The following is a 23650-nucleotide window of genomic DNA, read 5'->3' as shown; positions in this document are numbered from 1 at the left end:
GCAGCAAATTTCGTGGTACTAGCCACATAAACCAAGGATATCAAAGCAATACGTACTAATCAGTGAATACAAATATTCCTAATTCTCAACAGTCAGGAAATGGATAAAAGAAGTCTTGCTCAGTATATGCTGCTAATTAGTTTAAACACAAAATTTGCTAATGTGCTTGGTCTAAATCTTGCTCATGAAAGTCTGTATACGATTAACTAACTGCAATTAGATTCCTGCAATTGAAGTCGCCGGTTTAAATCATCCCCAAGTTTTTCCAACTTCTCCTCTCTAACTCTGTTCTCCTATCCTTCAATTCTCAAATCTGTCATTAGGAATAAGCAGGATCTTTCCGAAATGCTTGCCACTCTCCATGAGCCGGTGAGCCTCTGCTGCTTTCGCGAATGGAAAACGGTGATGCACAACAGGTTTTACCTTACCAGCTTCTATTAATGGCCACACATGCTTCTTTACCTCCTCGACAACTTTTGCTCTCTCTTCTAGATTTCTAAACCGAAAGCCAGCCACTGCATGCACAACCACCATATGAGATAGATTTTAACTAATACTGAGAAAAATCAGAAAGTGTTTTTCTGATTTGGGGGGATTTTAGCAGTACCCTTTTGACAATTTAATGTAATGAAAGATTTTTTTTTTTTTTTGGAAAAAGAATAGTAGGTACAAGATTCACCTTCGGTTTTGGTATTATTTATGAAGCAGGTAACTCAACAAATAATTGCAAAACTAGAGGTCCAATTTCATGACAAACTAGCAGAGATCTCTAAATTTACAGAAAAAAAAAAAAAGAGGATAACTCTAACCAAGTATATTCTAGTCCAGTACCTCCTATGTTGAAGTTCGCCTGAAGCTCAGAATTCACTTTTTTTGCCTGTGGAGTGCTAGCACAAGTATCTTTTGGTAGCATCCAACAACCATTGATCTTAATAACTGTCCCACCTTGCTTAACACAGGCATGGTTCCGCGCCATATATTCAATCGGGAGGCTACTCAAGACGACATCAACACCTGCCATTAGGCATACATCAATATGATTTCTCATCCACAACAGTAAATAAAACCAACATTAGAAGGCATATAGTATCGTTCTTATTGAGGTTATTACTGAGGTGTTGGTAAAAGAAAGCAAACCTTTGTTGGCACCTGTTTCTCTATTTACCCTTTCAATAAAGTCATCTTCCTTGTCCTTGTAATTGAAACTGATGCATGCATCAGCTCCAATTGTCTTACAAAACTCTAACTTGTCACTACCTGATTGTCATGATTTATATCCTTAAGTACGTATATGAAAAATAATTTTGAGCTAGCTAATTCGTAAATTAAAAATTTAGAATTACCTGCTGTGACAATCACCTTTACACCCCGGGCTTTTGCTAACTGTATTGCAAATGAACCAATTCCCCCGGATCCCCCATGAACCTGAAATTTGACACTAGTTCAGGGATATATGAAAGCTTAGCATAAATAAGAAGATCGTACCATGGAGAAGATTTACCGTCGTAAACAGTCTCAGAGATATATTTATTTAATCCCTTTTTGGGTAAATAATGCTTTAATTTGTTATAACTTAATTAGCAAAAGTGTAAATATTCCAAATCACTTCAGATTGGTGGACTTGGGGAAGTTACCAATATAGTTTCACCGGCAATTAGCCGACTGTTCCTACCAGCAGGTAACCAATATTCAGAAGATAGCTTGTCTTCAGTAAAAAGTGCGGCCCAAACACTACAAGCCACCTGAGGGAAACTAGCAGCCTCCTCCACAGAAATGCTTTTGGGGATAGGAAATACTAATCCTTCTTGAACAGCTACCATCTCAGCGTATCCTCCTCCACTAAGAACAGCACACACCTAGATAACAAAAATTGGTACAGTTAAAAGTATTTGACATGCATTACAAATGCTCCAGTTCTTGGCAATCCTTCATGGGAAGAGAGCTCAAAGAGAGCTGGCACTAACACCCTAAAGAATGCTCACCACACCCAAAAATCAATTTTCTTTTTTGTCATGGGGCTCATTCATGAAGTTCTATAACATTAGCATATAAAATTATAATGATATATATAAATATATGAGACTATCAAACAAGAAGTTCGATTCTAATAACTATGAGCTCAGCCAAGTACTGCAGCCACAAGAAGCAAGAAAATTTGTTTTTTGGATGAAATAAGTGCTCGAAGAGGAATAACCTCCCTGCTAACACTCCAATTTATTAATCCAAAATGAGGTGAATGACAAAAGAGGGGGGCCTAACCAAAACATCCGGATGCAACAAGCATAAACTAACAAGTTAACGAAATCTAAACTGCTGAAGACTCAAAGTATCACTCTAAATTCCCGTGATTTTCTGAACAAAAGAAACATATATTTTTAAGGAGGGAAGTAGAAAGCTAAAAGCTGGTCAGGTCTATAAAGTACGGTCTGAAGTTTCAAGTCATATGAGAACAGTCACTCCTTGCTCATAGCTCCAATTGGTGTTATTTTGTTAAATAGCACATTGTGTCAATGACAACAGAAGATTCCGGTATCACTGACTAAATGTCCTGTGCTGCTATGAATTGATGCTGGGCTTAAGTGGGTTGGTATGATCATCTCATCAGGTTCTCTCACCATTAGTCTCCACATGAACACTCTCCACCCTTGAAATGGTGAAACCGGCTATTATGTCTGACAGTTATCTCTCTTCCGACAATCTTGGATATAAGTTTCGTTGCTGTGTGGCAATCTATACATACCCGAAGGTTTCTTGTTACTAGGTCCCAGCAGGAGTGCTGATGATGCCAAATGCCATGGCAAGCCTCTCACTGTGGTGACACAACAGGTACTTCTTTTGCTCCTCTTCAACATCTTGGAGCACCTCATTTGTGTTTGGCACATACCCTTCTCGCTCCATCTGCTCCAAGAGAACTTCCAGAGCCTTGATTATCTCAATACAATATGGGTGGGATTCATCTCCCACTACAAAAGCATGAACCTTGTTTTTAACTTCAATCCAGCTGCAGGCTGGCCTTTTTTTCATGCCCTTATTTCTCATCAAGATTCTCATTTCTGCTGCTTCTCTTCATTTCTTAGCAGCAGAATATATGTTTGACAAAAGCATAAGCTCCAATGTTCTTAGGATCAACAGCAAATATTTTTTCAGCAACCTTTTCTGCCAATTCAACATTCTTGTGAACTCTACAAGCAGCCAACAATGTTAACCATACACTTCCTGTTGGTTCTACATGCATGCTAGAGATAAAACGATAAGCTTTGTCCAACCTTCCAGCTTGACCAAGAAGGTCTGCAACAGCAGCATAGTGCTCTATACCTAGAGCAATCCTATATTTTTTTGTCATACTATTATAATACTTCCAAGCTTCGTCTACACCAATCCAGCATGGCTACACGCAGTCAATACAGCCATGAAAGCAACATAAGTAGGCTTTAGTGCCTCTCCTTTCGTCTGCTCAAATAAGGAAATGGCATCATGGGCATGACCCTGCAATGCATATCCCATAGTCATGGCTGTCCATGACACCGTATCATGTTGCTCCATTTTGTCAAAAATCTACCTCGCCATCTTAATGTTTCCACATTTGGCATACACGTTCACTAGTGAGCTTGCTACGTAGATATTATGTTGGAAAATTTAATATCAAGTATTTTATTTTCCATAATTTATGGATGAATAATTAGTGAAAATGTGTGAAGTTGAATAAATGTAAATGACTATGCAATGAGAAGTCATGGCTGATCACAAAAGCTAACTTTTGGTGAAAAGTCATCTCTCCTCCAAAAGTCACCTTACATCTATAAAACACTTGCTACACCATATTCTGAATATGCTTCTTAAATTGATCTTTCCTCCTCTCCTTCTACATATGAGTATTTCATAATGTCTTGAAAACCAATTGAGTCTTTTCAAGAGAGAGTTCATACACAATCTAAGTTCGATGTTCTTGAGGTTTGAAGTGCTACTACCACAAGAAGGTCGTTGTATCCTGGGAGACGTTTGCCATTAAAACCTTGAAGCACCGATGAGGAGGCAATTTCGTCTTAAGGACATAGAACCAAGTTCTAGACTCGACCATATTACTTAAGGTTTTTCTAACTTTTATCGGTTTTATTTTGGTAAGATTTATCTGCATAAATGAACTAGGTGAAATCGCACCTTTGATACAAGTCCTATGAATCTGATATCAAAGAAAGCATAACTGCTGCATATGAGCGAGTCTAGTTCCTGATCTGACTTCATGTGGATTAAACCCATATCGATCATTTCTAAATATCATGAACCTTGTAAACAAATAATCCATGATATACTTCCATTGAATCTTTTTAAGAGGGATTAAAAGTAGAACTCATTCTGGGTCTCTACGAGAGTGATGGTTGGAAGGGTTGGATATTGCAGCACTATATATACTTGATGCTTTGGAATAAACTTATACTCAGTATATGCTTGTGCTGGATTTCATATATAAATACAGTTAAATTTGGTAAAGGTTGCGCTGGAGATGTATATATGTGTGATCTCATGCATGTATAAAAGCATGAAATACCTATATAACATACTAGATGAACTTGTGTTGATCGATGCATCTGACTTGTTGTGTGCATGCATATTCCTCGGAAAATCTGGGAATTTTTAACAGATCACTACCACAAATATGGCCTATAGATACCATTTTTTCCCCACTTTTGCAGGAATGGTGGCAGCACCCAACAAAACAAGTGTTTGTTGATATTAAATAGGTCCTGACCCCATATATAATTATTTATTGGTGTGTTTCGGAAGTCACTAATACTCTCATACGTGGGGTTTAATTGTTTATAATTCTTTTAGTCATTAAATCAAGTTAAGCAACCATAGTGTGTAAGTAAATACCATTAAAAAATTATTTGTGGTGCACGCCATAATTAAAATGGTAAGACCTATCAGTATTGTGTTTGAATGGTGGCCGGAAATCTCCCCTCTCACCCTTCTTAAAAAAAAACCATAAATGTACCCTCAGCCTCATCTGTCTCTCTCTCCAGATCTACTCTTCTTCTTTACAGATCTCGCAAGTTCGTGGCCGAGGCATCCAAGAGATCCGATGAGATCCAGAGTATCACCAAGCCGGCGACGACCCGATTTGAAAGAGTCGGTGAGAAGATAAAAAATAAATGTGAGTGAAGAAGAAGCTCATCAAGGAAGGTGAAGGAAGAAGAAACTCAATCCATTGCTCTCTCTGCGACCGCCAGACTTCCGACCAACCCCAAAAAAATGTCGCCGGGCGTCGTCAAGGAGGAGCTTGTCGGAGAGGTCCTGTCCACCGAAAATCCCTCAAGAATGGCCTTCAGGTCCGTCGCTTGTTCCCGGAATTGTGTGTTTGATTGTACTGAGTTTTGTGTTTGTGTAATTATACTTGGATGTGTTGCAGAACAAGGAAGAAGATGAAGTCGTGGTGGAGGATGTGACGAAGAAGCTCAATGAGGATGATGATGATGATTGGATTTGAAAGACTTGATTTCATTGGTGGTTTTATGGGTCAATATATTGTTCTTGCCGGGCTTGTTCTGTTTAATCTCCGGAGTTGAATTGTAAAGGGTAGGGGGTAAGTGTTTGAAGCCTTCACAGCTTTTTGACAAACCCAAAGATGACTCTCTTATTGGTTTTTTGTTTTGTTTGGTGGCCTTGGTTTTTGCTAACTGATTCTGTGTCCTCATTTGTGGTTTGATTGTGTATGGCCTTCATAATTTTTGATACCAGCTGCTTTCAAATGAGATTTTAGGTTGAGGTTTTCGGCCATTACAATTTGACCTTGTTTGTGGCGGAACCAATCTTCGAAATTTACCAATAAATGGGTTTTTGATCAATCCTTCTCTTATTGTAGTTGTTTCACCTAACATATATAGTTGCAAATTCAGTCATTCACTCTTTTAGTGCTGGAACATGAACATATTTTCTTATAATGTTCAATAACTGCCAAATCCAAAGGGATCAATCTTTCAATCTTTACCTCAGCAGTGTGTGTTTTCTCATTTTGTTGTTTTAGTTTCATTGATATATCTAGTATTTCTGGGCTTTAGGTACAAACAAATTAGCCAATAGCATAACTATGTCATACAATTCAATTGTATTCTCTTCCTGCCAATTATGCATTTAAGACCATATTGTTCTGAACTAAAAGATTTCAAATTTGGGGCCTTATATGTGGTTCATTTGTTTACTTCAAATTTGGTGTTCAATTACAAATTTATGCTAAATGGATTATGTATGTTGTCTTCTAAATTAAGGAGTGTGTTGTAGGTGGAAATGAGTCTTCAAAGCAAAGCAGGAGTGAGAAGAAGAGCCATAAGGCAATGCTGAAGCTGGGTATGAAGAAAGTCACTGGTGTTAGCAGGGTTACCATCAAGAGAACCAAAAACGTAAGTTGCTGTTTGTATTTCTGTACATTGATTGGTTCGCTTTAAATTTCAACATCGTTGAATTGTTGATTGTGTTTTCTCTTTTCAGATTCTGTTTTTCATCTCGAAACCTGATGTGGTCAAAAAAGAAATGCATATGTTTTGTGAAGGAATTGTGATCAAGTTGATGTTGTTTCTACTTGCAATCAACATAGCAGGTTTATTTATGTCGTCAAGTTTATTTTGGTAAGGATGCCTTGTAATGCAAATTCATATGATTTAACAATGATCCTTTGTAATTAATGTACATTATAAGCATATACTTGGGTTGCTACAACTTGATCTATTACTTTCTTGCAATATTGTTAGTTTTTTATTTAGCTGTGTGAATGTCCTATTAACAATATGGGATACTGGAGAATATCAATTCCTATTTGCATGATATTGAATGTCCTATTAAATTCAAACTCACCATTGTTAATTATAGTGATATGCTATAGTTGACTATTCAACCATGTGTATTGTAGCAAGTCACCAATGACGTAACAGTACTCACAATATCAGGCACCAAAAAAAATGATGGTGACCCCATGAGTATTTGTCACGCCAGCAACAGCAACCAACACAAGATGGTGTGTGGAACGGTGGCTATTGACCTTTACCCACCATTGATTGGTGCCCAATAGCCCAATTCACACCATTGCTAATGGTGTTCATAGCCCAGATTTGTAGTAGTGGATGCAATGCTGGCTCCGATAAGGGAGCAATGTGGTGTAACTTTTTTTTTTTTTTTTGGCAGTTCATCTTCAAATCTTTATGAATATACAATTGATTAAAGCCACTTGAAACAATAAGAATGCAAGATGCATAACCGATGCGGCTTTTGGCGAACAATTGGTTTGCAGATTGTGTACGTGTGTGTACACATAATCAATATATATATATATATATATATATATATATATATATATATATCTAAGTATTAAATATAGATACATTTGAAGCACTTCCGATCAAGAGAAGTATACTGTGGTAATACTTAATCATACACTAAACTCTATAATGACATTTTTGAGTTGGTCATTGTTAAAATTCCATGAAGATTGAAGATCAATGGAATTGACCTCTAATGTGGCAGTGAAAAGTGTTTGTTCGTCCTCAATTAAATGGATATGATGGCAAAAGGTTTCAAGATCGTTATGGTCATATTGAGACGCACTCTCGCCATAAGAACTTCAAAGGTTCAAAAGCTAGAGAAAGATGTTTGAGGAGCACTGCTTTAAAATGACTAAAGAGATATTCAAAGTTGGAGAAGTGCATGAAGAAAGATAGAGAATCTATTCCACAAATAGTAAAGTCTTAATGAGAAGAATTGTGGGAATACATTACTATCTGAATTGCATTGCAAATTCTATTTTAGAAGGTTTACTTCTCAAATGTGGGGGTTGATACCCAACTGTCTACACAAGCCTGTGTATAGTTAAAAGAAGACAGAAAATAAGGGATACATTTATTTCTCTAGAGGAGAAAAGAGCAATGATGATGGATTATAAGCATCAATGAAGATTTCATAAACACTATGAAAGGATGCTTTGCTTTATTAATTCAAATCATCTCCTATAATAGTACACACCTCTTAAGGCATGGAAAAATTAACGACTATCAATTCTAGAAATGTGGAGGTGTGTGGCTAAATGAATCTTAACTAACGCAAATAGTAAGTCTCGACCACTTGGTGAATTGAAGACTTGACTTGGTAACAACTACTCTCCAATGAAATTAATTCATATATTGAATTTGATTTGCAATAGAGTTATAGTCAAACAAGTGGGCCCAATTATTTGAATCGAAGTTTGACTAGAGAGTAAGTTGATCATCGAAAGGAATGGGATATAAGCCTAAAACATAAAGTCGTCATCATGGATACCCAACCTAGTTGATTGGAGATCCCAAGATCTAGGTTCAAAGGGACAACTAAATGGTGGATGACTTTGAAGTAAGCATTGTGGAGATAAATCTCATTCCCATATCCTATGATGATGAAACAATGCATAAATGAGTTAGGATAAGCTTTGCTTTTAATGGTTCCTATAGCTTGAATTTTCAAGTGGGGTATAGAAGGATACTCTTCATAGGAAGCCACCTATATGAGTGTGAAATGAGGCCGTTTCTATGAGAATTTTGAAGGCTGGATTCTCTAGAGCACTCATGAATACCGGGTGTTGTCCATGGCCGGAAGGACACAACCGTAGAACTAGATGTGTATGAAAAGATATTGTGTGAATACCATTGTCTTGGTTTACATAAATGGCTGAATAGTTCAAGACATCACGTTCACTAATTAGCTAGTAAATCCGATGGTATTTCACTACGGAAGGTTCAAAGCCAAAAGCTACCTATCCCGATGCGATATCATTTCAACCGAACTCTCTCATATGTCCGCGCGCGTCGTCTTTTGAAATTTTCCTTTCTAAACTAATTATTTCATCCATGTGGGGGATTGTTGGAAAATTTAATATCAAATATTTTATTTTCCATAATTTATGGATGAATAATTAGTGAAAATGTGTGAAGTTGAATAAATGTAAATGACTATGCAATGAGAAGTCATGGCTGATCACAAAAGCTAACTTTTGGTGAAAAGTCATCTCTCATCCAAAAGTCACCTTACATCTATAAAACACTTGCTACACCATATTCTGAATATGCTTCTTAAATTGATCTTTCCTCCTCTCCTTCTACATATGAGTATTTCATAATGTCTTGAAAACCAATTGAGTCTTTTCAAGAGAGAGTTCATACACAATCTAAGTTCGATGTTCTTGAGGTTTGAAGTGCTACTACCACAAGAAGAAGGTCGTTGTATCCTGGGAGACGTTTGCCATTAAAACCTTGAAGCACCGATGAGGAGACAATTTCGTCTTAAGGACATAGAACCAAGTTCTAGACTCGACCATATTACTTAAGGTTTTTCTAACTTTTATCGGTTTTATTTTGGTAAGATTTATCTGCATAAATGTTTCTTGATTTTATTATAAATATAGCAATTAGACCAACATATTTACCAACATATTATCCTCAAATCCTCGCCGAATTATGTATCCATGGAGCTGCTTCCCCAGATGTAGAGTGGTCAAGTGGGCACAAGCTGGAATGATACTTGAAAAGGAGACATATGTTGGCTTAGTTTTAGCCATCAAACATACCATTCTTCACACATCCTCCAAGAATCGAGTTCCATGAAATGGAATCACGCCGACGTAGCAGGTTGAACACTTTCAGAGAGTTCTCTGTATGGGTAGAGTTTGCATACATGTCAATCAAGCTACTGCCATGTCTTACGGCATACACATAAATCTCCTTTCCCTTAATATCTACATACTCTGCAAAAACCGGAAGAATACTAGACAAAGTAAAATAATTAGGCTTCAAGTTGGCATTCCCCATCTCTCTCAACCTTGCTAAAGCTTGTTCATACATCCCCTGCAATCACCGTATGCCAGGACAAGGCATCAAGTCGATCGAAGACCTTTCTTACACTATCCATTTTAATAACTCTTTTGCCTTCCTTTTGCTTATAAAATCTATCAATGCTCCCATTAAATTGATCATCTACTTCCCTATCCTATACATATCCATTTGAGGAAATTCATTTGAACATGATTTTCACAGCCTAAAGAACGCGAATGTTTTGAAAACTGGATATTGGGTATGTAGGGGATAACTAGCAAATAGTAGCAACAATGCCGACACGTGTAAACAATCCCAGCCAACAGAAAATCAAAGGTGTATTGGTGTAATATCAGGATAAAATTGATACTTAAATGTAAGTGTCAAAAATTGCGAATATTGTGTAATGAGCAATTTATGAGGTAGTAGTAGTCCCATGCCAATAACATGTTTTACTTGATAGATCAGATTGTACACTAATCACACAGCATTGATAAGCAGACAGCTTAAGCAAATTAAATGTTTGATAAACTGGAGCATCACTATGCCAAAAAGGCATTCAGACGACATAACTGTTATGTAGTCTGAACGAACAAAAATATGTCGTCTAGTACGGTGTCGTCTCTTGGGGGCATCAGATCACAGAAGTGTTCTGATTTTTCAGACGACATAAAAAAATAAAAGTCTTGTGTTGTCTGATGAGTTTTGTATTTTGGGAACATTGTGATTTGTATCTTTAAAAGCATTCAAACAACAATTTCGTATTGTCTGATAAACAAAACAACCACAGTATTTTTTAAATACTATTGTGTGAAGCATATTTGCAAGACTTATTTGTGTGGTCTGAATGCCCTTAAGTAAGAAATTTGAAGACTTGTATGTAGTGTCTTCTCTCATACAACAACAATTAAAGGTTGTGCTAATTTACTTTAAACGACAATTATATGTTGTTGTAAAGAGCATTTGAGGACAATTAAGTGTCGTTCTAGGGTAGGTTTGTATGACATTTAAGTGTTGTGTGAAAGGTTTTGAAATTATACGTATGTGATGTTGGGAAATGGTTTAGACAATAGATATCATATTCTTTCTGTTATGTCTGTCTCATTACGACGACAATTTACTATCGTTTGAGATTATTTAGACGACAAATATTTGTGGTCTGAATATAAAAAGGACCACAAATATTAGATCTTTTGTATTATCTGTGATTAAGTCCACCCACACTTATTTGTTGTTTTTATATGCTTTAGCCAACACTTTCGTCTAACTTATGTTGTTGTCTTGCTATTTAGACTACAATTTTCTGTCGTCCCAATGCCAAAAAGACAATAGACTTCTAAATAATTTTTGTGTTGTTTTTGTTCGACTGCAACCACACATTTTGGTGTGCTTTTGTAGCTTGCAATTTGAGATAACACATTAGTAGTTTCCTATTACAATTGGTATGCATGCATCTAGAAATTAAAATTGCCTATTCATGAAACCATAAAATCCACATCCAAAATCACTCATTGCAATTTCCACTAATCCACTATTGTCTCATGTACACAAACCTAATCATGAGCATCAGTTCAAAATGGTCCATATCTACTAATCTGAATCTGCAGACAAGTCCAAATGCTTAATGAAGGAAGAATTTCTACTAGACACAAGTTAAAAATAGGAACTAGCTAGCTGTACTACTGTATTACACCTGGTGGCTTCCCTTGGGGATCACGTAATCTCCATAATTTTCCCTTGACAGCTTCCTACACAGAAACATGCATGATTATCACCAAAATAGGGGAGAAACAAATATAACATGTTAAAAGGAAATCTCAATTAAAATGGCAGTCGTGTAGAAATGAACTAATATAACATGACCAAGCATACTTGGGTACTCATGTGCTTAGACGAGAAGATATTTTGATGTAATAGTTGCCTATTTTAGTTTCTTACATAGAAATAAACAGGTTCATAACAAAAATGTCTGGAAACTTGGCATAAATTACTGGATACTAATGGTTGTAATGGCCAGAACTCATATCCAATGGAAAGATTTTATGTGTGCATATGTGGGTGTTGCAGTCAGCTGGGAGCTAGTTGAACATCTCAGTCCGATTGAAAATGGATGATACCTGAAGAACTCCCTTGGTTGTGTAGTCAAATGCAGTTGACAGCTGTCCTGTGCCATCAATCCAACTTATTATTCGCTGTTTGTGGCTATCTGCACAAATGGAGTCCACGTAAACAACATAAGCACTTCTAATAAAGGTAAAACGAGAGAGAGAGAACCAAAGTAATGTCATTACTACTAAATTCAAGCTAGCCTTTCTATATAACTAATACTATCAACCTTGAGGTATTTTAATTAACACTTCAGACTAGAGCTTCATTAATGCCTATAACTTTATTCATATAGAATAACAGAAGTAACTGTGGTTCATTGATCTGATTAGTTAAATAGTGCTCAATAAACATCAATATATTATACCTTGGTTGTAGTCCAAACCATGACCATTGTAGTTGCAAGAATCCCAATACTCCCAACGGAAAAAATTGGTTTTGCTCCTTCAATATACTCTTTCACATATTTAGCTGCATAACTAATTGAATATTCGAAAACACGAAACAGAGTAAGCTGTAAATAAATTAACCCAATTTAATGGAATATATGTTCTGAGGGAGGTAACCCAATTTTTTGAAGTAAACCTTTTAATTGGTGCTCAGATCCATATTTAGAATTGAGGGAATATATGTTCTGAGGGAGATAACCTACAATATGAGGAAAGCAAAGTGGACACGATGATCCGGTCATCTATATGCAGAAAGAATAAAAACCAACTTGATGAATTTCATGCACCAACCTTCTGAGGTAGAGGAATGACTTCATGGGGGCAACCATGCTGATGTAAATCCAGATTTTGTAATATCCAGAACTTTACTTTATAATTTTTTTCCTACAATGATATCAGCATGCTTGCAATCTCTACCTCCCTTTTCTGTTCAGTTGCTGAAGCATGCATGTCTACTCAGTGCATAATAGGCAGCATATAAGTAGCAATGTTAAACAACCAAACAACACCCTTCCAGCCCCAACCTATACTTGATATTTGTAAATTCCCAGGTTGCAGTGGCAGATATAGCTGTAGCAATCTGCAAGGGGTAGGGCACAAGCATTTAATTTTATCAAAAGAATCATATATTCTGATGGAATTAGTCGAGTCGAGCATAAATAAGTTCATTTGAATTATAATGAAGGATATTGCAAGGAAAAAGTCTGGTCTATCCATGAAAGACCAGCCCCCAGAGCGAGTAACGAATATTTATGACATTCTGATTGTGCTGATTTGAAGATACAGAGCAGAAGTTTCACACCCCAATCCCCATTAATTGTGAGTTCATAAGCTGTAACAAAAGTTTACCACCAGAAAAGGTACAAGAAAGTAAATAAATTTGAGAAATCCCAAGTAGAACAAAACACAAGTTTAAACACCCACACATATATACAATCCAACACACATTCAAAAGTTTCAGAGTATGATTACACTCTCGATAAAGGTAGAGTTTAACAAAATCAACATATAGTTGGTAGCTTCTTTTAGTAAGACTCTCACCTGGTACAAAATAGGTCCTCTAACCACAAAGAGCAAAAGTTGAAGTACATCCTTCAACACCTTCAAAACACACAAAAGTACCCAACCTTAGAAGTCTTTAATTGAATAGTTATTCATGACTTAGTAAGATAAACAACCGAAAGCAATGAATAAAACTACTCCAAGACTACATGGTAACCTGAATAAAGCAATTTAGAATCATTTTGTCAAACACCTTGTGTGCATGAAACATTGATACTGAACAACAAAAGTAAACCAACAAAATCACATTACAAATAACAAGGTTCCAGCTCCTCTTTCAAGAGTCAAAACAAAATGAAGAAAGAAGGAAATTAACCTTCAAAATCCGTTGAGAAACCAAAAAGATTGATCTACCCTTAGTTTCGTTAATACCCAAACCAAACTAAATTCGTATCGTTTATTCTGTTCTCCGACCTAATTTCCTGTCCAAAGCAAGTTCTCTACCCACTCCTAAAAGCTCCAGCAGCCTCCCTTTACAAGTTCAGATAAGAAGAGCGTTTGAATAGCCAAAAGGTAAACTAGTTTGGTGTCTTTCTAAACTCTAGCCACGTCAAGCAATTACAAGAGCAAACTTAAAAAAAGAAAAGAAAAAAAAATAATGCCTTGTTTCAGTCCACACAATAGCACACATAATAAAACAAAGATAAAACAATAAAGTTCAATAAGCACAACATTGGGATGACGCCAAGTTAATTACTAGTCTAGATAACAAGCACTCAATTAAAAAATTACGGATATCACAAGAAGACAACCTCTCTTCCTATGCAGTATAATCAGGCAGAACTGCCATCTTATAGTTATTTTGATTGAAACTTACTACAGAGTATGCATTCTACAAGAAGAGAGGTCTTTACCATAAATCAAGAGTCTAACAAATTGCTATTCACTGTTTCCTCTATTACTACAACAGATGATGATCTGAACTAAAAGTTTTGCTAACTTAAAAGGAAGAGAAAAAAACAACCATGATTATGTGTTAGAATGACTATAATCTGAAATGACCATACTTGGGTTGCCTAATCAAGCCTATCAAGTTAGTTACGAGTTAGATGACTGCAAGCTGGTAATTTTTCACACTTTATAATATACGCATATTTATCATGAATTCAAATTTCTCACCATATTCATCAATGGGGGCATGGCAGTCGTAGCTGGTAATAATAAAAGGGCAGAGCCGGCCCTAAGATTTCCGGGGCTCTAGGCAGAAAAAAAAAATTGGGGCTCCCTACCTTTAAATATATTGAAAAAAAAAAAATTCTCGTCTGTACTCCCATTCACATTATCATTCTCATTGTCATTCTCTTGTACTTGTTCATCATTTGAGTTAAAGTACTTACGAAGGGATCCGGCTTGAAGCTTAACCAATGCCTCTCTCCTTTGGTTCTCTTTTCTTTTTTTAACCCCAGAAGGATACTTCCTAATCGGAGGCATCATAACCTATAAAAGATAAAATAGTTATGGAAATTTTGGTCTAAACATATTGCCATATAATAAAAAAATACCAATGTATCAAACCAACAAAACCATTTTCAATTCAAACTTACTGTCATAGTGCCATACAAATTATACAACACCATTATCCTAATATTAAACAAAGCAAAGGCAAAGCAAAACAATTTTCAATTAAAACTTTAAGATATGTTTACAATACTTTTGTAAACCGATGAATCATGAAGTTTCTAGTTTTTCATAATTGAGACCCTAATCCATGTGCCTTGTACTATTTTTTTTTTCTTTTCTTATATAGCTCGGTTCTCATATCTATGGTTCAGTTGCTCTTTGACCAATAAAGAGCAGCAGAGATGGGAATGAGAAAATAATAAACATATAATGAAGGTATAGAACAATGATCATAACTAGACAACCTAGAAATGAACTACAGAACATTATTCTTATTAAGATTAGATCAGCACAAATGAACCAAGAGATACGAAGCACAGTAGTAGCACCAACAATCAATTTGAAATTAAAGAATAAAGGAGAACCAGAGGCTTTCATCTCTTACATTCCTGCAGACCCACTCACCAACCCAGTACCCAAATGCAAATTATCATCACCCAGTACCCAAACACAAAAATTAAAGAATAAAGGAGAACCAGAGGCTTTCATCTCTTACATTCCTACAGACCCACACACCAACCCAGTACCCAAATGCAAATTATCATCACCCAGTACCTAAACACAAATCATCATAACCTAGAATCCCAGATCTCGACCTTTCGTTTCTACCCAATTGAAGAACTAGAAGAGACATGGAATTCGAGCAAGAGAGAATTACCTGGACAAATTTTTGGACGAATTTCGTGACTTTCGTCTGAAAAGTGAGGAGAGGGATTTGGGAGAGCACTCAGAGTAGCAGTCGGCGGAAGAACAAAAGTCAGGAACAACCAATTTTTTTTTTTTTTTCCAGCACAAAATGTCCATAATTTTTTTTTAACATATATATAAAACGGGTTATATTTTTTTGGGGGGCCCTAGGCCTGCGCCTATTAAGCCTATGTCCGGGGCTGGCTCTGTAAAAGGGCCTCCAGCAGTTCTTCCGAAATTAGTTCTCCTCCATGGTACTGCAAGCAATGTTTAAGATGTAAGAAATAAGCTCAATTATTCCTTACGTTTTAGTTACCTCTGGGAGTGATATACCATATGATTAAATCAATGGTTGACCCTAAACTTTATTTAGCATGACATAGTGCTTCATTTGATTGCTGAAAAGTACATACAAGTAACGACTGTTAGATCATAATGTCATGGTGTCCTGAAAAGAACATTATTGCTATCTCATTGCTTTATTACTGATCCTAGTGACCTGGAAATTGCCGACTCACTTTGGGACTAAAGCACCCCATTTAGAACATTTACTCAAAACCCAAGGCCAACTTAGCCCCTCCCCTCCCCTTCCCAGGCCTTAGGCTTCATTTGTACCCAAAACAAGAGAAAAAAGACAAAGATAAAACACACCAACAGCAAAGAAGACAGAACAAATGCTGCAAATCTCGACTGAAGTCACTACAAATCAAAACCATCTCAAACTTGTATACAGAAACCCAAATTCAAACAGCACCAAAAAATCAAAAATAGAAGAAATCAGAGAATCAAAAAATTGAAGAAATACTGCAAATCCCGACACAATGTATCCTCTCCAACCTCCAAAGAATCAGAGTGAAAGAAATACTCAAATCCCTAACTGATCTGCTTAAGCTTCCAAACAATCAGATTCCACCTCTACATTCCTTAGCCTTCTTTCCACCACCCAATCCCAACTTACCTTAATTGCAAGTAATACATCTACCAAAGAAGACACTGGCTGTTGAAACTTTTCCCTACCAGCCACAATTAAAGAACCAAACTCATCCCTTATAATTACCCCACCATCAAAACATCAATCATTAATGTTAGCTGCACCATCACAATTTACCTTCAGCTGGCCACTTCTAGGAGGCTGCCACCTCCATAAACTGCCCAAGCCCACCTCCTCCGCTGCCCTATATTCCACTCTAGCTCGGTAGCGCATAGCCTCTTTGAAACTCTTCAAAAACTTCACCCAATTCTCATATAGAATTTCAGAAACTCAGATTCAAATAGCACAATGCCCACATAATTAGTAGAAAACAAAATCACACATACTTAATTCATTGCTCTAGAAAAAGTAATAAAACATATGCGAACTGCACGAGGAATCAAAAGAAACTATCTAACAACAAGAACTCAATAAAAATGGTCGTCAACATTTTGAGAACCAAACAACAAAGACCAATCTCAAAACAGAAGATGAAGGGAAAATAAAAGTAGTTTGGAATCTATATGGATCCAATTGCCAAGCCCCGTCCCAATTAACTCTTTATAGTCTTCAAAATTTGAACGAAAGAAACAGATTCAGAAGCTCAAATAAAATCAAACCAACAATCAAACAGAGCCCATTTCATTTTCCTCTCTTTTATTTTGTCTTCAATATCCCAGCAACCAAAGCTAGCAAGAAAAGCAAAAAAAAACACAATAAAAACCAAATAAAACGAAAACCCAGATCACATAAATCCCCGAAAAATTCACCAAAGCCAACACCTTTTTCAAAAACAAAGCTTAAACGAGAACTTGCACCTGATCTAATTCGAGGAGAAAGATTCGGTGCCGTCGACCTTTGAGGATAGAGGGAGAGGGTTAGTGCCAACGACCGTCCAGGAGAGATTGAGAGAGAGGGGCGACGAGTCACTAAGTGATTCACTTCATATTCAGGGACAGACCAAGACAAGAGTCACTGAATGCCGCCGTTTCGCCGCGGTCGACAGTGAAGGAGGTTGAGAGTCAAAGAGAGAGAGAGAGAGAGGTCTGGATTTTCAGTGATTGAAACACCGAACAGTGTTCGTCATTTTGACGAGGATAAGAGGACGAGTAAAATCCAATCACCCCATCCCTGAATAGAAGGAAAACCTAATCGAAATCAAACCCTAAAATCAAAACTAAAAAGAGGGAGAGACTAAGAAGAAGCATTGAGAGAGCGAGAAGACGAAGGAGAGAGTGAGAATCGAGATCTGAGAGAGCTAAGTGAGAAAGAGAGAGGCTAGTCTTTGAGGTTTTTCTTTTCGCGAGTTCTTTTCGCGAGGAGGTTTTTCTTTGAGTAATATCAGGGCGATGGCCGCCACCTTTATCAGGACTCCATCGTCCCTTAGTTCTAGTTCAGGCACCTCGATTTCTTTGAGAGCATCCGGACCACCTGGACTTGTTACTACTATAACTTTCACTTTCTTGTTGCTAATATAGCCTTCACTGACTTAGAGCTAGCTCTAATTTTCTCTCTAGCTACCTCCTGGAGTTGAAGATAATCAGCTTTATTTGCTGGTATCCCTACCACAGTACCCAAATGTTGAGATCGAGTTTCTCTTTTGTGATATTCTGGAATCTAAATTAATCTAGTGAGAGCGTGTTCTCCACGATCATAATAAGGAACAGAAAGTGAAATCGTAGTGTTTGGTGAAGAGCAATGAATGACGATGTTGGTTGAAAAAGCAATGAATGTTAAAGACTGTTAGGTGAGAGCAATGAATTGCAACTCAGGTTTTGGGAGAAAGTGCATGCCTTGGTTAGAAATTCAAGGACTAAAAATTCGATAAAATCGGCGAAATATCGCCGAAATTATCGTTTTTTTTTTTAACCTCCGATATTTTCTCCGCATATCATGATTATTTCGTCCGAAAACTTCGAAATATCGAGATATTTCGCGATATATTGGATATTATAGGAAATATCGCGATATTTTGAAATTTTCATGAGTTGCTCTCAAACAATTTTTATATTTTGAAAAGGTAAGTTGAAATTCTAACTCTATAAATATAAAAATTTTCAACATATTCATGTCACTCTTTCTATTTCTACTTCCTCACTCACATTTGTTTTGTTTTCGAATAAAAAATTAGTTACTCAAGGTTACTAAGTATTAGCTTTTTATAATTTATTTTCATAATTAATAATAAATATTTAGGATGTATTAAGTCAAATTCTAAAATTGTTGTTTGTCAGTGATCCTATATATACCAATTCAACCCTTAATCACTACAAGTCACTATGAAATGAAGCTTGTTGAATATATTCTTTTCAAATAGAGTAGATAATATAGTTGAACAAACATTTCCTAAAGTTTCACTTAAAATTTCCATGTTTTTCTTCACATTTTCATCATTTTTCTTGATTATTTACCGAAATCGATATATTCTCGATATTTCCGTCGAAATTTCCATTTCCGGGACCATCGAAATTTCCTCGAAACTCGATATTTTGGTCCTTGGTTAGAAAAGTGCATGCCTTAGTTAGCTCTATCCTTAACAAACGTAATGAGATCTCATTTGAACTGTGGAATTACTTCAACTCATTGGTCTTGGCCAATTCCAGTCAATTTCGTTACAAAATGTTGAATGATTTCATCTCGTTTGTTTATCTTTTTTTTTTTTTAATGAAATAACTTCATTAATAATGTTGGTCAATTACAACATAAGGATGGTGGTCGTGTTGGTAATCTGGGCCTAGGTCTACCTCAAGCCTTTTTTGTAATGTGGTAAAAAAGAGTATCACCGATATAGCTAACGTGGTCTAGTCTCCTTCTAATAACTCGTCCCAACAAAAGCGTGTCATCCTCGCTATTGTATGAGCAGTTTGGTTTCATTTCCTCTAGATCTTCCTAGCCTCCATGTAATTTTTTTTTTTTTTAGGGCAACGGAAGACTGATTCATTAATATAAAATCATGCGACCGCACTCGGTCAAGCATGAGAGGTTCGAAGACCCCTCATATTACAAATCAATGCTCAAGTAAACGACTAAAATCCGTAATGGAAACTCCAAAAAAGACTAAAATCCTAAAGGAACACCTTCCAAAAGGCCCAAACCATAACCAACCTAAAGAACGCGAATGTTTTGAAAACTGGATATTGGGTATATAGGGGATAACTAGCAAATAGTAGCAACAATGCCGACACGTGTAAACAATCCCAGCCAACAGAAAATCAAAGGTGTATTGGTGTAATATCAGGATAAAATTGATACTTAAATGTAAGTGTCAAAAATTGCGAATATTGTGTAATGAGCAATTTATGAGGTGGTAGTAGTCCCATGCCAATAACATGTTTTACTTGATAGATCAGATTGTACACTAATCACACAGCATTGATAAGCAGACAGCTTAAGCAAATTAAATGTCTGATAAACTGGAGCATATAATAATTCCTAATATGTAGCATGTGGGTTACTACCTCCTGGGAGGTTAAATGAACTCAGGGTTAGCTAATCAAAATCTGTCTTACAATTACCACAACTGACAAAAAAAAAAAAAAAAATCCTAGCATTTTTCTTATTTAAGACTAGAACTAATTTTCTTACACCATTTCCTTTGCGGCTCTGCAAGCAAACAAACCTCAAGACAAACAATTTCTGAATTGAAAATTACCTCTTGGCCGACTTTCCATCGTTGGACGTCTTTCCCGACTTTCACGATCGTTCCGGCACATTCCAGACCTAGGTACTCCCTTTGCATCGGCGGCAAAGACCTCGTCCTCGCAGTAAGGTCAGACTCATTCAGGGCGGTGGCCGCCACCTTTATCAGGACTCCATCGTCCCTTAGTTCTGGTTCAGGCACCTCGATTTCTTTGAGAACATCCGGACCACCTGGACTTGTTACTACTATAACTTTCACTTTCTTGTTGCTAATATAGCCTTCACTGACTTAGAGCTAGCTCTAATTTTCTCTCTAGCTACCTCCTGGAGTTGAAGATAATCAGCTTTATTTGCTGGTATCCCTACCACAGTACCCAAATGTTGAGATCGAGTTTCTCTTTTGTGATATTCTGGAATCTAAATTAATCTAGTGAGAGCGTGTTCTCCACGATCATAATAAGGAACAGAAAGTGAAATCGTAGTGTTTGGTGAAGAGCAATGAATGACGATGTTGGTTGAAAAAGCAATGAATGTTAAAGACTGTTAGGTGAGAGCAATGAATTGCAACTCAGGTTTTGGGAGAAAGTGCATGCCTTGGTTAGAAATTCAAGGACTAAAAATTCGATAAAATCGGCGAAATATCGCCGAAATTATCGTTTTTTTTTTTAACCTCCGATATTTTCTCCGCATATCATGATTATTTCGTCCGAAAACTTCGAAATATCGAGATATTTCGCGATATATTGGATATTATAGGAAATATCGCGATATTTTGAAATTTTCATGAGTTGCTCTCAAACAATTTTTATATTTTGAAAAGGTAAGTTGAAATTCTAACTCTATAAATATAAAAATTTTCAACATATTCATGTCACTCTTTCTATTTCTACTTCCTCACTCACATTTGTTTTGTTTTCGAATAAAAAATTAGTTACTCAAGGTTACTAAGTATTAGCTTTTTATAATTTATTTTCATAATTAATAATAAATATTTAGGATGTATTAAGTCAAATTCTAAAATTGTTGTTTGTCAGTGATCCTATATATACCAATTCAACCCTTAATCACTACAAGTCACTATGAAATGAAGCTTGTTGAATATATTCTTTTCAAATAGAGTAGATAATATAGTTGAACAAACATTTCCTAAAGTTTCACTTAAAATTTCCATGTTTTTCTTCACATTTTCATCATTTTTCTTGATTATTTACCGAAATCGATATATTCTCGATATTTCCGTCGAAATTTCCATTTCCGGGACCATCGAAATTTCCTCGAAACTCGATATTTTGGTCCTTGGTTAGAAAAGTGCATGCCTTAGTTAGCTCTATCCTTAACAAACGTAATGAGATCTCATTTGAACTGTGGAATTACTTCAACTCATTGGTCTTGGCCAATTCCAGTCAATTTCGTTACAAAATGTTGAATGATTTCATCTCGTTTGTTTATCTTTTTTTTTTTTTTAATGAAATAACTTCATTAATAATGTTGGTCAATTACAACATAAGGATGGTGGTCGTGTTGGTAATCTGGGCCTAGGTCTACCTCAAGCCTTTTTTGTAATGTGGTAAAAAAGAGTATCACCGATATAGCTAACGTGGTCTAGTCTCCTTCTAATAACTCGTCCCAACAAAAGCGTGTCATCCTCGCTATTGTATGAGCAGTTTGGTTTCATTTCCTCTAGATCTTCCTAGCCTCCATGTAATTTTTTTTTTTTTTAGGGCAACGGAAGACTGATTCATTAATATAATAACATATGATAATACACTTGCACAAATAACAGACTAAGATAATGAATTATTTTTTTTTTTTGAGTAAAAGAGGTCATCCCATTATGTAATTCAGCAAGCAGTACAAAAACGATCCACCCCTATGGGGTCGATAGAAAGAACCGTTCCGTAGAAACTACTACAAAGCCACCCCTAACTAAAAGAGCAAACAAACTAGTAATCTCCTAGCACACCCACCTTTTAGGATTAAGCCCAAAACAAAGAAAAGCAGAGCCCCGAAGATGATTAAAAAACCCCCAATGGGGACGACGAGGTCTCTCTTTTCTTTGCGATCTCTCCCGCTCAATGCAAGAAAAAAATAGGCCCATCATTCACAAACGAATGAAGGCCCAAAACTAAATTAAAATTTAAAGACAAAACAAACGCTCTGGCCCAAAACAGAACCCTAGCTGTCCAACACCAGGCCCAAATAAAACACCTAGGGCAAACCCTAGATGAGACTGTAGTCAAGCTGCCGCCGTCATACACCACTCGCCGGAGTTTGACCCCTGCACGACCACCATCACTGATAGCCTCCTCCTGAAGACCACCACCCATACCAGCAAGAAACCCGGACAGAAACGGATCCCATTCAAGCAGAAGAGGACGAACCCCACCACCATACTCGACGCCCAATGCCAGCCTGTCATCCACCTCTGCCGGCAAAGAAGAATCGAGAGCACAACCGATTCCGTTGTCCTCCAACAGAAACGATCGATCCCAGCCGTGCCAGAAAGCGCTACCATCAGCCGGAAAACTCAGCCTCTTGTAAGCCAAATTCCAGATCCGATCAGATCCATCAGCTCTCCAAGCGCCACCATTCGTTTCACCCACGAGCACACCACTGTAGATCCGATCAAACACCAGATCACCCTCACTTTTGCCATCAGAAGCTTGAGAGAGAGATTTAGGCAGATTTCGACGGAGGAGCCCGTCTCCACCACCACAGTTTGGACCATAGGAGGCAAAGCCATCCTTCCAGATCAAAAGTACACTGCCTCCACCAGCGAAGAGAGGAAGCGGAGGAGAAAGCTCTCTTTCGAGAGGCAGAAACATGATTTTTTTTTAGGAAAAATAAGACTTGCCTTATAAGATAATGAATTATTGACACTGCCTGTTAATGTTTTTGTATATAATGGCCATGTGATTTTGGTGGACGGGTTTAGGGTTTAGTCTGTTATTTGTACAAGGTTACCATAAAGCTTCCAAATAGAAAACCTTCTGTGCGTGAAAGAGAGCAAGAGAGTATAGAAGTTGGGTTTGTAAATTGTGGGATTAGGTTTTTAGTATATATACATATGTTATGCTCTTAAAAATATTACTAATCAAATTAGGACAAGAAAAGAGACTCTACTTTTCTATTCCTATTTTGTGTTTTGAATTTTCTTACTTGCCCAGTAACAAAAACTCATAAAAAATTTAATTTCACATCTCATGAGAAAGAGAAATGAATTTTTTAATTTATATTAAAGGCCTTAGTCTCCAAACAACATGAAAGTAGTACAAATTATTAAAGTCCGAGAG

The 23650-nt window shown here is 36.7% G+C and overlaps 1 protein-coding gene, 1 long non-coding RNA gene and 1 pseudogene across 4 annotated transcripts; all 3 read right to left on the bottom strand.

Annotated features, from left to right (window-relative positions):
* Positions 1–27: 27 nt before the first annotated feature.
* Positions 28–23182, bottom strand: LOC133730988 (uncharacterized). Its single transcript, XM_062158473.1, has 7 exons — positions 22577–23182; positions 20371–20646; positions 1635–1856; positions 1344–1425; positions 1138–1257; positions 832–1014; positions 28–515 (listed from the first exon to the last, which is right to left on the bottom strand). Exons 1-7 carry the CDS (start codon positions 23180–23182, stop codon positions 301–303), a joined length of 1704 nt encoding a protein of 567 aa, XP_062014457.1. The 3' UTR covers positions 28–300.
* On the bottom strand, positions 1866–10459 carry LOC133734342 (putative pentatricopeptide repeat-containing protein At3g23330; annotated as a pseudogene).
* LOC133728257 (uncharacterized) lies at positions 11316–18663 on the bottom strand. Of its 3 annotated transcripts, XR_009855708.1 has the most exons (8): positions 15720–18663; positions 14779–14878; positions 13421–13480; positions 12671–13211; positions 12516–12578; positions 12298–12409; positions 11942–12030; positions 11316–11572 (listed from the first exon to the last, which is right to left on the bottom strand). It is a non-coding gene; the product is annotated as an uncharacterized LOC133728257 (long non-coding RNA). The 3 variants fall into 3 exon arrangements; XR_009855707.1 differs by having other exon boundaries at positions 12298–12578; XR_009855709.1 differs by having other exon boundaries at positions 12298–12578; positions 12671–12959.
* Positions 23183–23650: the final 468 nt, after the last annotated feature.

Source organism: Rosa rugosa, chromosome 2 (assembly GCF_958449725.1).
Source record: "Rosa rugosa chromosome 2, drRosRugo1.1, whole genome shotgun sequence".
NCBI lineage: Eukaryota > Viridiplantae > Streptophyta > Magnoliopsida > Rosales > Rosaceae > Rosa > Rosa rugosa.
The sequence above is the reverse complement of the archived record's forward strand: the minus strand, read 5'-3'. Positions and strand labels throughout refer to the sequence as shown.